We start from the raw sequence: 15,523 nt of genomic DNA, 5'->3' as shown, positions 1-15,523 counted from the left end.
TTTGCAGAAACGATCAATGCCAACGTTTTCTTCTGGCGATTGGGTTGTCACATTATAATGCAAGAAAATGATTTAATGGGTAGAACACACATCCTCAAAAAAGTTTAAACATGTAATCAAAATGGTTTAGTTTGAGGAAAACAGAGAAGGGTGAGGGCACTCGGTAGTCCACATCGATGTAAACATTCCACATTCTGAGTCACAGTTGAGGCAAGTGTAAAAGTCACTTCCATCTGTGCAGTCCTTGTGTGCCCAGGTTTTACAGGACCAGCACTGGAGCCAGACCTCCCTTGATCTGGAGTAGCTCCACAGGCACATAAATGCAGTATTCATCTCCGTCAGAGAGGTCCTGAATTTTCTGCTTCTTGCTGGGTTTGGATTTTTGGTGAAAATTTCAGTCAGTGAGTTCATACTTTGAGCTCATGATTTAAAATGATTGAGACAACACAACATCTTCTGTCACACTATTCAGGCTACTGTAATTTGTTGAAACTTAAAGGTCTATGTTATTTAATGTTTGTGTTGGTTTAAGGGCTTTAACCATTGATGGGCAACTGTTATTGTATATCAGTAAACTAAGTAGGGTATTGTGCTCTTGCTCTGTTCTTTTAATAGGTGGAGAGAGTTGTTAATTGTATTATAATGGTACATTAAAAGATATGATGTGCTGTGCTATTGCTTTTTTCCTTATGAAGATGGAGAGAGTAGCATTGATGCCACAGTAGTACAAAAGCCCACTGTAGGAGCCAGGTATTTGATTTGATGTGGTACGCCTCCCAAACAGCAGGGAACATGGTCAAGGCTGGCTGGCACTGATTTATTTAAAGGTCATGCCAATCATTACAGGTGCGCTGATGGTGAGAGGCAAAAAGCTTTTTGACTGTGCTCAGGATAGCGGCTATTTTGGTTGTTTTGGTTTCTCATTTTATTTTATATAAAGGAAGTTAATAGAAAGAAAGTTTGACACTGTCTCAAGACAATAAAGAAAGCATTTATCAATTAAATTGAATAGTCTGCGCAATATTGAGTGCACGTTGGAACAATCATACCGTTAGCAGCCAGTAGTGACGCAAAGTTTAGTAAATCTTCTATCTCATCTGCATGCATTAAAGCAGAGGCAGACAAGGCAGCTGAGGCTCGTGCTGCTGCTTTAAAGGAGAAGCATGCTTTGGAGGAGCAGGAGGAGTCATTACAGAGGAAAAAAAAGCAGCTTGAGCTGGACACTGAAATAGCAGCCTCTTCTGCTAGGCTAGCAATACTCAAGGGCTCTCATAGCAGTGTTTCAGAAGGACGATCTGATGGAATGGAGTCATACTTCAGAAAAGAGTCTAAAAATAAAAATGTTTCCAAGCTTCTCAATCCCCATGGTAAAATTGATGAGCTTCAGTATGAACAATCTTCACAACAGTATACATCTCATCATAAGGTCCAAAGCAATATTCAGTCAGAGCTGTAAAGAGCGATTGCATCTGACTGCTACAGCCAACAAGAGGCAGCTCACAGTAAACAGGATGACACCAAATATCAACAAAATATCAACAAATCAACTTTGAATCCTCTGGAGTGGCAAACTAAGCAGGAGGTCATTCAAACCGCTCTACCTACTCCAGACATCAGGAGATCTCTACCATGTGCTACAAAGACAGAATGAGATAACAACACTCCTTGTTCAAATGCAAACCTCTCAGTATTTACCACACAGGGAAATTCCAATTTTTGCTGGAGACCCTTTACAGTTTAAAACATTCATGAAGGCATTTGAACATTCTGTCGAAGCAAAAACTAACAGTAAAGGTGACTGTCTGTATTTTCTTGAGCAGGTTACTAGGGGACAGCTGAGGGACCTTGTACGCAGCTGCCTTCATATGACTCCTGAGAGAGGTTATGCCATCGCTAAACATCTACTTGAGGAGCATTTTGGAAATGGGTTAAAGGTAAAAGCTGGCTACATGGAAAAAATCACTAGATGGCCAAGTGTCAAGTCTGAGGACATTAAAGGACTTCAAGCATAAGCATTTTTCCTACGTGAATGTTCTAATGCTATGGAGGAACTACAGTACTTGGAGGAGCTGAATATGCCAGCAAACATGAAATTGCTAATTCAAAAACTTCCATATAAACTCAGAGAAAAATGGAGAGTAAGAGCATGTGAAGTTTTGGCGAGAGACAATAAAAGGGCTTGTTTCACTGACATTGTCAAGTTCATTGAGCAACAGGTCAGAATCGCTTCAGATCCAGTCTTCGGTGACATACAAGACACTGCTATCATTAAAGGGACAATCAAAAGTAAATTTCAAATGAAAACACAGTTTAAAAGAAATAGCTTTGCAACTCATGTGTCTGTTGCAAATGAATATAAAGCAGATGCTTGCAAAAATGATGTGTCTCAGAATGAAATGATTTCTTCTAATAAAGTAAACCCTATTTCCTTTTTGTATTGTGCATGTGGTCATGAATTGGAGCAATGTCCACATTTGGAAAGAAAGGCACACAGAGAAAAATTGAACTTTCTAAAGGAGAAAGGTCTGTGTTTTGGTTGCTTGAGCACAGGGCACTTGAGCAAGAATTGTGATAGGCGCATATCTTGCAAACAATGCAACCAAACTCATCCCAGCATTTTGCACATTAAGAAAAAGGAATGGGTTGGCAAAGGAAATTCGGATCTGCAAAATAAAAGATCAGTTATATGCACACCTACCTCAACTTATGGTCATACAGGGGCTGGCAACAGCAGTGGCATTCTTCCAATCTTACCTGTACAAGTAAAGTGCACATAGGGAAAGAAGGTGATTGAAATGTATGCTTTTTTGGATCCAGGAAGCACAGGTACCTCCTGTTCTGAAAAGCTTGTGTCAAGCAGTGCCAAGTTGTATTATTAATGGCCTGGAGATTTCACAAATTTCTGGCTAACATTTCTATAAACTTCCTGATGTGCTTACTCAAAAGGAGATGCCTGTATCCTCAGATAACATTGTAAGTGAAGAGGAACTGGCTAAGTGGCCTTATCTCAAGGATATTCAGATTCCACGTATAACAGCTGATGTTGACTTGTTAAATGCCTCCAAGTTGATGGAACCTTGGGAGGTGATTAACAGTCATGGTAATGGACCGTATACTGTAAGAACCTTACCGGGGTGGGTAATAAATGGTCCATTACAAGGAAACAATGACAAGCAGAGTGTTTGTCCTGAAGTCATTGTCAACAGGATTATGGTTGACAGGATAGAGGAATTGCTAATCAACCAATATGACAATGATTTCAATGAGAGAGCCTCTAAAGACCAAAAAGAGATGTCAAGAGAGGAGAAGAAATTTGCTGAAATTGTGCAAAGCTCTGTGCAGCTTAAAGAGGGGCACTATACCATCAAACTGCCTTTCAAAAAGGAAAATGTCACCATGCCAAACAACCTGTGTGTTGCTAAGCAACGTATTCATGGGCTGAAAAGTAAAATTCAGAAAAATCCAAGTTTTCATGATGAGTATACCACCTTTCTTACTGATGTAATTAGCAAAGGCTATGCTGAGTGAGTGCCACAACATCAACTGGAATCACTAAAAGGTAAAGTGTGGTATATACCTCATCATGGAGTATACCATCCAAGGAAAGGAACCTTGCGAGTTGTCTTTGACTGTGGAGCAGAGTTCAAAGATGTCTCTCTCAACAATCACCTTCTGCAAGGCCCAAACTTGACCAGCTCATTGGTAGGAGTCCTTATGTGGTTTAGACAGGAGCCTATAGCAATAATGGTGGACATACAGGCCATGTTCCACCAAGTTAAGGTGGCAGAAGAACATGTTGACTTCTTGAGGTTCTTATGGTGGCCTGAAGGTGACCTGGATCTGGATCTTGCAGAGCATTGTATGACAGTCCATTTATTTGGTGCTGCATCTTCTCCCAGCTGTGCCTGTTTTGCGCTTAGAAAAACTGCTGAGGATAACAAATCAAAATTTCCAGTAGAAGTGATTGAAACAGTCAACAGGAACTTCTATATGGATGATCTTCTGAAAAGTCTGCCTTCTGAGAACGATGCTGTGATGTTGTCTGCAGCAGAGGAGGTTTCAGTCTCACAAAATGGATCAGTAACAGTCGTAAGTCCTTCAAAGCATTCCAGACGAACACAAATCAAAGAACTTGTGTGAACTGGATCTGGACAGATATAAACTGCCATTGGAGAGAGCTTTAGGCTTGCAATGGTGCATTGAGACAGAAACCTTCAAATTCAAACTGAAAGTCAAGGAGCAACCTCACACTAAACAGGGAATGTTGTCTGTTATCAGTTCTATCTACGATCCACTGAGGCTCGTGGCACCTCTCCTTCTACCTGCCAAACTGTTGTTGCAGGATTTATGTAGGAAGAAGTACAACTGGGATGATTTAATACCTCCATCTTACCAGCAGAAGTGGAACAAGTGGCAAACAGATCTTGAGAAACTGGCAGATTTCAAGATTAACAGGTGTATCAAGCCTGAAGACTTTGGGAAGATCTCAAGTGCTCAGATGTGTCACTTCTCTGATGCTAGTGAGAATGGTTATGGTACAGTTACATACTTACGAATGCAGAACATTAAGAATATGGTTCATGTCACTTTCTTGTTTGGAAAAGCCAGAGTAGCTCCACTGAAGCATGTTACCATACCCCATCTGGAACTCACAGCTGCTGTTGTTGCTGTCCAAGTTGACAAAATGCTTCAGTCAGAGCTTGAGCTACCTTTGAAGCCATCAAACTTCTGGACTGACAGTACATCAGTTCTAAAGTACATAAAAAATGAAGACAAAAGATTTCAAACCTTTGTTGCAAACAGAGTACGGATGATCAGAAATGTTTTGAATTCTGTCCTCCACCAGCAAAGTGTAGATGATGAAAGTCTTCAAACAGTACTGTGTGAAGTAGAGGTGATGCTGAATGATCACCCCATTACCACACTATCTAAGGATCCAAATGACCTTGAGCCATTGACACCCAATCACTTACCTCTAATGAAAGGAAAACCAATTCTACCACCAGGACTTTTTGCAAAAACTGATCTATATGCGAGAAAAAGATGGAAGCAAATACAATATATTGCAAATCTCTTCTGGAAAAGATGGGTTCATGAGTATCTTCCATTGCTGCAAGAACGACAAAAATGGACAAAGGAAAAAAGAAGTTTCATGCCTGGAGATATTGTTGTAGTTGTAGATTCTACAGCACCCTGAGAATCATGGGTACTTGGAAAAATACTAAAAATATTCCCTGATAGAAAAGGTCTTGTACGTCTGGTATGTTCTGTACGTCTCAAAACAAAGACAAATGTAATAGAAAGACCTGTGACCAAAATATGTCTCTTATGTGAGGCAACAGGTTCAGGATTGATGTTAAATTTTGTTTATTATGGATTTTTTGATTATAAACATTGCATGAATTATTAATGCTTGCATGTAAGAAAATTTATATGTTCTGAGTTTGGGTTTGTTTTGACATTTTTATCATTTTGATTTATATAGCTCCTCTTAAATATTGTGAGATAAATTGCTCTGTCGTCTGCCAGAGTCAATTGAAAAAAAAAAAAGTTTTAAAGAGGTGTACTCAAACTTCTGATGGGTGTATATCAGTAAACTGAGTAGGCTATTGTGCTCTTTGTCTGATCTTTGAATAGGTGGAGAGAGTGGTTAACTGTATTACAATGGTACGTTAAAAATATGATGTGCTCTTGCCTTTTCTTTTTGAAGGTGGAGAGAGTAGCATTGGTGCCAAAGTAGTAGCAGTTGTGTCGTCTCCCTCCTTAACGATATGTAACTTTGGTTTTATTTGAGGTTCATAACATTACATTGCACTAAGCAGTTGTTGGCTCATTAGTTTGTTGTTCACATGCACTAAAATTTTGTGACTAAAATTGTCCTAGAAGGGGATCCCCAGCCCCCCCACTTAATGGGTGGTTTGACTGGGGCTATATTTAATGCTATATTTCCTATTTAGTCATACAGAATTTCATGCATCTGGCGCCAGGCTTCCACATTCCACAGAATTACTGACATATCCGACTGGTCAGTTATGACTCAGTATTCTCCCTTTTTATGAGACATTGGGATATTTTATTCTTTAGACACGCTGCATTGCAAACGCTGGTGTGTAGATTACATCAGGGTTATGGCTGAAATGATGAATATTACGTTATCTATCTTATCTCCTCACTTTAAAACTCATTCTGGCACTGCTGTGTGACTGTATGAATATGTTTTGTTGCAGTAGCAGTGAATTATATTACTATACGTGTACTTTGTATGTTTCTCAGTAGAAGGTTTGCAGAGGCCAGTTACAGTTAAAGGTTTAGAGGTTTTGTTTTCTTTAGAACTAAACTGACTTTGTTTGAAAAAGTTTTTAAATAACAAAAATATAAAATAAATCTATAAAAATAACACTGTTTTCAGATAATGGTACTTTCAGCATTGGCGTCTTGTAAAATAAATTCTGTTAATTAGATACAGCCTGAAATTTGATGCATTATTTGCTGTATAAATTAAGTGATTTGCATGTTAAGACAATAATTGTATTTGAAGTTGAAATATATTTGCTGGTTTATAAATTTATAGGAACTAGGAATTATGATGTCTAGATTAATATCTAATGTTATCCATTTCCTCTGTTGTCAGACAAATTAGTTTAAACTGTTTAAACTGTCCCTTATTAAAAGAGTGGACTGGAGCCCCTTGGCATTTGCCCCAACAGACAAGCCACTGGTTGATTGTGTTATGGTTCTTTCCCAGTCTGGCTCTGTGTCCCTCCATCAGTTCACCAGATGCCCTCTGGCTTTTATGCCTGTTTAAGACTGGATTGAGTGGTAGAAGGACAGATAAGATCCAGATTATATTTAAGGACCACCCTTTCACATGAGAATGTTTGTTAAATTACCAGATTGTTTTGTGAATTTGTTTCAGGCTGGTTTCACTGAGCTGCCAGAGGGGTGTACTACGAAGCAAGTTCAACATACCCAGGCTTTCTTTGCGTGGGCTGGCTTGACAAACACCCATTGCACTGTTACAAATTTACAGTAAGACATATCAAAATAATAGTAAGTATGAGAAAAGACTAATCAATTTTCTAATCTGTGTAGTAATGGCTGCAGTAGCAGCAGTGTTAAACGGACTTGGCAGCAAATCAACTGGTTAGTGAAGGGGCGACGCTTTTTATAGCCGATTTAAACCAAAAATCGGAACATAACCTGCTCCAGACTAGGTTAAGTTTGCAGCATAAGTTACCATGGTGATCTAGCCAGGTTAAAAGAGAGCCACCTTTGTGACATTGAAAACCCTGACTTTAGGCTCAACATACCTCACTAACCCACACATCTCACTTCGTAGTACACCCCTCAGGTTTAGTGCTATCAAGCAATTCAGATTCTAAGTGGTTAGTTAACAGTTTTTGAGTAATGAAACAGATCTGTGTTTTGGACTTTGAGTGAACTGGGTTTTCTCGGTTTTTGGTTTTCTGTTTGCTCTGTGTTTCCCGTCTGTATTCCTGTGCTTGTGTTATTTGTATTTAAGTCTCGGTTTTTAAGTTCAGTCCTTTGTTTATTTTAAGTTCAGTCCTTTGTTTATTTTAAGTTCAGTCCTTTGTTTAGTTTGCTTTGTTCAGCTGCAAATTTTCGATGACAACCTTTCCAAATAAATGGAAAAACCAGTAATGACCATAATAAATGTTTACCCTCAGTGAGACACTTGTGTTTGCTTTTTGGAAAAATGAGACCAAGTTGTGGTGGGATGGGTGAGAGGCTGACATACATAGTAGCCTTACAAGTTGCTTTCACTTTGTTGATTGCCTTTGATTTTGTGATAGTCACAATGGAAAACTCTGACTGACATGACTAGGCCTCTGTGAAAGGCAACACAAATTAATATTCACAGTGTAAGAAATGAATCATTATTTGATTTATTCAAAGGCAGCGGCAAACAGAAAAGTCTTCAACTTTGATTTAACAGAACTGAGTTGCAGCACACTTGTAGTTTTCTGGGAGTTTGTTCCAGGTATGTGGAGCATAAAAACTGAACGCTGCTTCTCCATGTTTAGTTTTGACTCTGTAGACAGAAAGCAGACCTGTCCCAGACAACCTGAGAGGTGTGGATGGTTCATAATGTAGCAGAAGATCAGAAATATATTTTGGCCCTAAACCATTCAGTGTTTTATAATGCAACAGCAGTATGTTAGTATATTAGCAGTAGTAGTACCAACAGTAGTCAGTTCCCCTGCTGCCTTAAAAATGTGAATTAACTGAACTTAAGTTGAATAATTAGCTCAAAATCATCTCATCAGTTGCTAAAATGTATAACTAACTGAGATAAGTGGATGAAAGTTAAGTTGTATCAACAATTATTCAATCACACTGACAAACGTCGCAGTAAGATTTGGTTACCACTGACATTCTCTCAGTTTGAAGATTCAATTTTTAATTTGCCATGAAGAACTTGCAGCTCTAGCTGCTGCTGCTGGAACCACTTTGTACCAGAGTCAGCACAAAGTCACAAAGTCGACTACAGTCACGGGTTTTGTTAACATATAGGAGAGAACGGGGTAACATGAGTCACTTTTTACATTTGATGATTTTACTGCAAAATGAAAGTGTATTTTTTTTTCAAATAATAGTTACTATATATACCTCAGGTTGTTGTGTACCCATGGAAATTAAAACAAGTTATCTAATTATTATGGTTTTAGAACAATGACCCATCAAAAAAAGTTAGCCCTATGGCACAACTTACTCCAAGGTAGGGGTAAAATGAGCATGGGGATGGGGTAAATTGAACGATCTATGGGTAAATAGTGTTACCATTAAATACTGATATAAAAATGACACAAAATCAAACAAATTTGAGATAGTTTTGAACTTTATTAATGCCATCAATTTAACAAAGGCAAAAACTTGTACTTTTAAGTAAAAACATATGTTTGTGTCTTGTTGTTCAACATGTTACCTAAACATTCTCAGTATAGGTTTAACTGTGATCTTTGTGTGTGAGCTACAGAAAGAATATGTGTGTAAATGTGCTTTTGTGTATACAGACAGGTGACAAATTAAAGGAAAAACTGGTCAAGGTCTGAATGCTTGACCCCTACAGTGAGGGGATCTGGTGGCTCTGTTATGCTATGGGGGGCATTTTGCTGGCATGGTTTGGGTCCACTTGTCGCCTTAGAGGGAAGGGTCACTGCTAATCAATACAAAGTTGTTCTGAGTGATCACCGTTATCCTATGATGAAACATTTCTACCTTGATGGGAGTGGTTTCTTCCTGGATGACTGTAGTGGAAATTTAAGATGAATTCACAGAGAGCAAGTTGTCTTTCAGAGTTTTATTGCAATATCCAGAATACATATTTGCAAGTCCAGATCTCCCCGTCTGCTAGGCTGAAGAGATATTGAATGAAGTTCAGTGTTGGTACTTGCATATACAGCCACATGCATCACAATCATCCCATATTCATCACCCTAACAGTTATTTTTAATTAATTCACCGTATCTCTAGGGAATTTCTTTCTGTCTCTGCTGAGAATTAGGAGTTGAAGGCCAAATTCTTATCTACATTTTCACACGGGAAGCAGAGATCATAAAGTTTTACAATGAGCTTTTGACTATAAGGCAGTGTAACATAATCTTAAGACAATAACATAAGTGTATATGTTTCCATTTCAATGACAATGCCCCCATTCACAGGGCACGAGGGGTCACTGAATGGTTTGATGAGTATGAAAACGATGTGAATCATATTCTATGGCCTTCACAGTGGCAGTGCATACTACTTATTAACTACCAAATCTCTTAAATGTAACATGTCATGGTAATCAAATTCTATTTGTACAGATGGGGATGTTAGACAAGTGTTTAGACAAGAGTTCAGCCATGCTTTGCGATTTATTCCAGTTCTCAGCCTTCATGCACATTTACTGCAGGAAATGCATTAAATGCATTTCTAGTTCTAAATGAGGTAGAGAGTCATGAGTTGATTAAGTACACCCCTCGAGTTTAGTGCTATCAAGCAATTCAGATTCCATCTGATCTGATCTGTGTTTTGGACTTTGAATGAACATGTTTCTCAGATTATCTTGTAGCCCACTTGGCTCTGTGGCACAGTATTTTTTTGTTTACATTTGGCCTGCTGGCATTTAAAGCTTTCTTACTGTGTTTTCTCGGTTTTTGGTTTTCTGTTTGCTCTGTGTTTCCCTTCTGTATTCCTGTGCTTGTGTTATTTGTATTTGTATTTGCTTTGTTCAGCTGCAAATTTTCGATAACAAACCTTCACAAATAAATGAAAAATAACCATAAGTACCATATTTACAACCGGTAATAACCATAATAAATGTTTGTTGTATCCTCCATGAGACACTTGAGAGGCTCACGTACATAGTAGCCTTCCAAGTAGCTTTTACTTTGTAACTTGCCTTTGATTTTGTGATAGTCACAGTCTCAGATCATAGGATAACAGTAATTGTCATTGATGCACGGTATTTGATGTTTCACTATATTTAATTGGTATACAAGCACAGGATGAACAGCTGCAGACCATCCAAACTTTATTTTACTGCTTGGTGCAGTGGAAAAACTTACACAAGAAATTTCAACACTTCTCCTCCCCTGTGTGAACAGGGAAAAACTGTCTCATTCACAAAGACCAGCGCTATTTGGCACATGCAGTTAGGGTGGGGCTATTAATGTTTTCAGAGAGTTGGTGTTAACTACACACACAGTTACTCACTCTGTCTTCTATCTTCAAATCTTCAAGCTTGTAAGGCTTAAATGATATTGACTTGAAAATATCACGGGACCACTGCTGTGCTACATGTCTAAATTCACACAGCCCCTTTCTTTATGTAACCAGGGCCCTTAGGAAAGAATCCCAGACTACAAGAACTCAACACCACTCTGGGAATTTCACCTAGAGAATACCCAACAGATACACAAGTTCTTTGATAAAGAAAAGGAGCAGAGAAGTGAATTTAAAATTTCAAAAACAGAATAAATTTAGGTTTCAAAAGAGTCAAGAATTGTACATCAACAATAACCAAAAATAAGGAGGCCAGCAAGACAAGCCTTTCGAATAACAAATTAACAAACTCAAATACAAACTACTGAAAGAAAAGATACCCAAAAGATGGGGAAATTAGGTGAAGAACTAACTAAGGACAAAAACAGGAGTGGCAGCAGGGCTTGTCCTAATAGGGCAAAAGAACACATTGTTAAAAACGTAATATTTACAACTGTGAGTAGGGCTGTGCGATATGACAATATATATCGTGTGAAGAGAGAAAAGTATCTATCGTTTCATATTATGCTCTATCGTTTATTTTGTTGTGACGCAAATCACACTGTTTACGGCAATATATTTGTTATTCTGAGTCTGTCAATCTTTTGCACAGATTACATTGATAAATTACTCTTCTTGGCTTTTTACTTGCAAAGTTTTTATTGCACTTACAGTAATGTAACAATTTTAGTTGTCGTCAACTCTCCACCGCTGTCTGTCTCTGCTGCGCTGCACACACATGAAGGGCTCAGCCCACAGTAGAGATTGTATTTATTTATGTTATTTACCAAATTTATGTACACTCTTTTATTTCTCCACCGCTCTCTATGACCCCTTTTACACCCCTGTTATGGAGGTAGTCACAGAGCAACTGCGTAGGTGAAAGGGAAAGCCGGCATGACTAGACAGAGAGCTGATGCTGTTGCGTCAGACCAAATGTAGCTTACAGCTGCAGGGTTGAGCAGATATGTGTGGGGGTGTTTGTGCTCTAGAAAGTAACTTCTCAGTAACAGTAAGAAAATTACATTTCATTGAGCTGAGTCACCGGCTTTCTCACATCATGCTCTGAAGAAGAAAATAAACATTTGGGTAGAGACTTTTAAAACAAGTCATGTCTGGGAACAACTCCTTGATCAGCATGATGCCAACTGTGTGTCTCTCCTGCCTTTGATCTCTGCTGATTTGACCTTTTTACCAATTGTTTGATCTTACAGTATAAAGTGTTTCCATCCCTTCTGCTCTGCATCAGTCTATTGTCTCAGACCAGCTCTGTGTCAGTAAGCTCACCACATTTCTGGAATGCTATTAAATCACTTCCACCACAGCAAACTTTGAACAAGGACTTGAGTGATTTTCTTCAGTAGCTCCCTCTCTTCATTCACTCTCTAGCTCACTTGACCACAGCTGCTCTCTCTCTCCCTTTCTCTCATCTTGTTTAGAATGAGTCAGGAAGCCGACAGAAAAGTCTGTAACTGTACTCTCTCATGGCAGAGTTTACTGCTCCGATCAATCTGATCTCCGTCACGCCTCTGAATCGAGAACACCAGCATGCTATGTAAAAGCACACATGTTAGGCAGCTTTATGCCGGCGGGGGGAGACGGAGGGGACGCACAAACTATTTATTTATTGAATTAAAATGTGCTATATCGGGATAGGTATTGTTATCAGAATATGATATTACCTATATTGGGATATGAGATTTTGGTCATATCGCCCAGCCCTAACCGTGAGGAGACACCAACTGGGCGACTATACTACATTACCGTCACCAAGTACAGCAAACTAGATCATACAGGAAGCCAACACCATGACCTATTATGAGAGGTGTACATTATTACCCAAATGTGAGAACAATTATGATTAGAGACGAAAGACAAACAAAGAATGGCATACCTTAGAGCTGCAAGTCACAATGAGCAAACAGCCAGCCCTTGTGTCATCATCTGGCACACACACAGTATTCTAGTCTCTTCATGTAAAGCTAACGCTACCTCCAGCTAGTTCCAGTCTGACTGCAAACAGTGCGTGCCAGGGAAATGCTTGAAACATACAGATGACATCTACAAGGAAAACAGTTAAGGTGCATGCTTAAATCTGATGTTCACCCTCAACAGCAATTAAGAGGTAGCAACGTGTGAGGCAAAACCTCCCTCCTAGCCCCATATGACTCCTTTTTAAAGGTACTGTTAAATCAGGAAAAAACAAGTGCCATCTGTTCTCAATCACAATGATTACCAATGGGGCTGAACCCACAAGAGAGTTCATTAACAGTCACTCACAGTAAAAACACCCTAAACAACTTTCTTTGAGCCTGAAATTTTAAGTCTTCTCCCAAGGTGACCCAGAATATACAGTACAAAAATGAAAATATTTCAATTTTATTTTGATACACAGGGTTTTGGTGGAACTTGACCCATATTTACTCAAAAATCATCATTCAAAAATGATTCTTCTCATTCAATAAAATTAATTGAAATCATGATAGCTGTTATGTTCCCCTGTTTTAGGTCACATAGGACCAGAATATAGAGTGATTGTGAATGTTTTTTTCTCCAAAAGCAAATGCAAAAGTGTAAACCTAAAAAATACACCCTCTCTGATCTCTGAAAGCCTAATTAAGGATTAATTACCCATTTATTGATGATATATTTATGAATGGAAAAATAGATTTTTGGTTCAGAAATTTGGTATAGAGACTAATTATGAGGGGATACTGTGAATAATAAGAGTATGAACAGTATGTAAGGGTTTTAAGTATGAAAGGACACACAGGCTATAATAAAGAATGTAGCACTAACAGATACAGACTGTTCTTTGTTATATCTTCCATTGTTTTTTTAAACAACCTATAACCCCAGATGTCATCGTGTTCTTTTTCCATTGTAGGAGGACAACCGCTTGTTCTTCAATTCTGTTAACTAATCTTTGATTCTTACGGAAAATAAGAGACAGACTCCCTGGATTCCTAAGTTTGTAAGAGCACACCCTTGGCCTGCAGAACTGAGCTTTGTAACCCTCCAAGTGGGGGTTTGATTAGTCATGCTCAACAGACTCAGAAAGAGCTCCTAGAAACCATTTCGATAATTGAATTACGACATGAACTAAAAGCATGAAATCACCCTAAAGGTCACTTGGACCAGAGGAAAACAACTCCCACCTTATAGATGGTAGACAGGCTCTTATCACCAAAGCCATAAACTAATCCACATTCCTGAGGACTTCGTGAAGCCCATTTCAAATCTGAGACAAACCTGAAATTCATGTAAATTAAATGTCTTATCATCATGTTACTTATATCATGTTATTTGTCATGTAAATACAAGTTGAACAGTATAACTTTCACAGGTGTATGACTATCTACTAAAGAGATATAAGACTTAGATTCTATTATCCTTTTATACTAACAGGTAACAATACTGCTCCTCTATTGACAAGAGTTAAATTCCCTTATGTGAAGAGTTAGTGAATGTTTAATGACCATGTATTTGTATTTTAAGTGTTTAACTTGTGATCCATTAACCTCATAAACAATCATATTTTAGTAGTTAAATTAGACAAGTAGTTTGGTTGAAAGAATGAAGTTTCTAAAATAATAGGAATGTAAATTTAATATTTGAAGGATTTGAGTCAAAAGTTTCTTTTATTGTTAAACAAAAGTCACGTTGAATGCTTTTATATTATGAAGTAAATTATGTCAACTTATATTTAAATATGTTTCTGAAAGTAATCTAATCACATTAGTGTTGCCTAACTTCTTTTTTCAGGTAACTCCTTTCACTATAGTATTAAACTTTATTTCAGTAAATGGTTTAAGTTGTGTAAATAGTTTGAGAAAGTTGAACTAATGAGGGTTGTATGCTTAGACATCGTGACGTGTTAATATGAAGGTTAATGTTTGTTATTGGAAGAACTGACTTATCATGATTCATGTAAATTGCTTAACTGTTTTTGAATGGCTTTACAAGTATGATGCAATCTGACAGGACTGTTATTAATCAGAAATATCATGAATGCTTGGACATTATGAAAAGAATATGTTTACAGCTTTAATGTGAAATAATAGGCAACAGTGACTTGAAGTGTGAGTTTTTGCATGTAAAAATAATTTATTTTTAATAAATTATTCATCAATAATTTGGTGCGAAACCCTTTACAACACACCCAAACTCCTCCCGTTTTATTCTAACTCATAAAAAACAGCCTCAAAGAGATTCCTCTTTGAGCTGGCCTCCAAGAACTCAAAAAAGCTCTTAAGACGTCTCTTTTATTTGTTTTTCAACCAAATATATCCGTGTTAACCTAATTTGTTTTGTTTTATTAGTAATATTAAGTCTCGTATTTCCACATAAAGTAATTTAATTTGAAGTAAACACGTACAGTATTTTATTTTGAAGTAGACGCCGCTGAAGACTTGAGCGTAGTCAGACTAAACTTTAAGTTACTACAAACCAACCAAAAGCCTGAATCTGCAATTTAAACCCTTGAAGAGGAAGAAGAAGAAAAAGAAGAACGCTTGAACCTGCTCTCTGAGAGCAAGACTGCAACCCAGAAGTGAAGCCGGCCTGAGGACTCTGCCAGAGCAGCCTGAAACGGCTTGATTCTTTACCGGCATTCAACGCCTCTGCATCCACGGAGATGCGCCGCAGCCCACAGCTGATACGGGCTCTTCCACTGCAACACCGCTGGTGATGCTGCGTCAAACAACGCTTTACCTGCCGAGATGACGACACACCTCAGTGAGACATAACATGG

The 15,523-nt window shown here is 38.2% G+C and overlaps 1 protein-coding gene across 1 annotated transcript; it reads left to right on the top strand.

Annotated features, from left to right (window-relative positions):
- Positions 1-3,744: 3,744 nt before the first annotated feature.
- LOC137186865 (uncharacterized) lies at positions 3,745-5,740 on the top strand. Its single transcript, XM_067595896.1, has 3 exons — positions 3,745-3,859; positions 4,113-4,804; positions 5,711-5,740. Exons 1-3 carry the CDS (start codon positions 3,745-3,747, stop codon positions 5,738-5,740), a joined length of 837 nt encoding a protein of 278 aa, XP_067451997.1.
- Positions 5,741-15,523: the final 9,783 nt, after the last annotated feature.

The sequence above is a fragment of the Thunnus thynnus genome, chromosome 7 (genome assembly GCF_963924715.1).
Source record: "Thunnus thynnus chromosome 7, fThuThy2.1, whole genome shotgun sequence".
NCBI lineage: Eukaryota > Metazoa > Chordata > Actinopteri > Scombriformes > Scombridae > Thunnus > Thunnus thynnus.
This window is presented reverse-complemented; position numbering and strand designations above follow the sequence as displayed.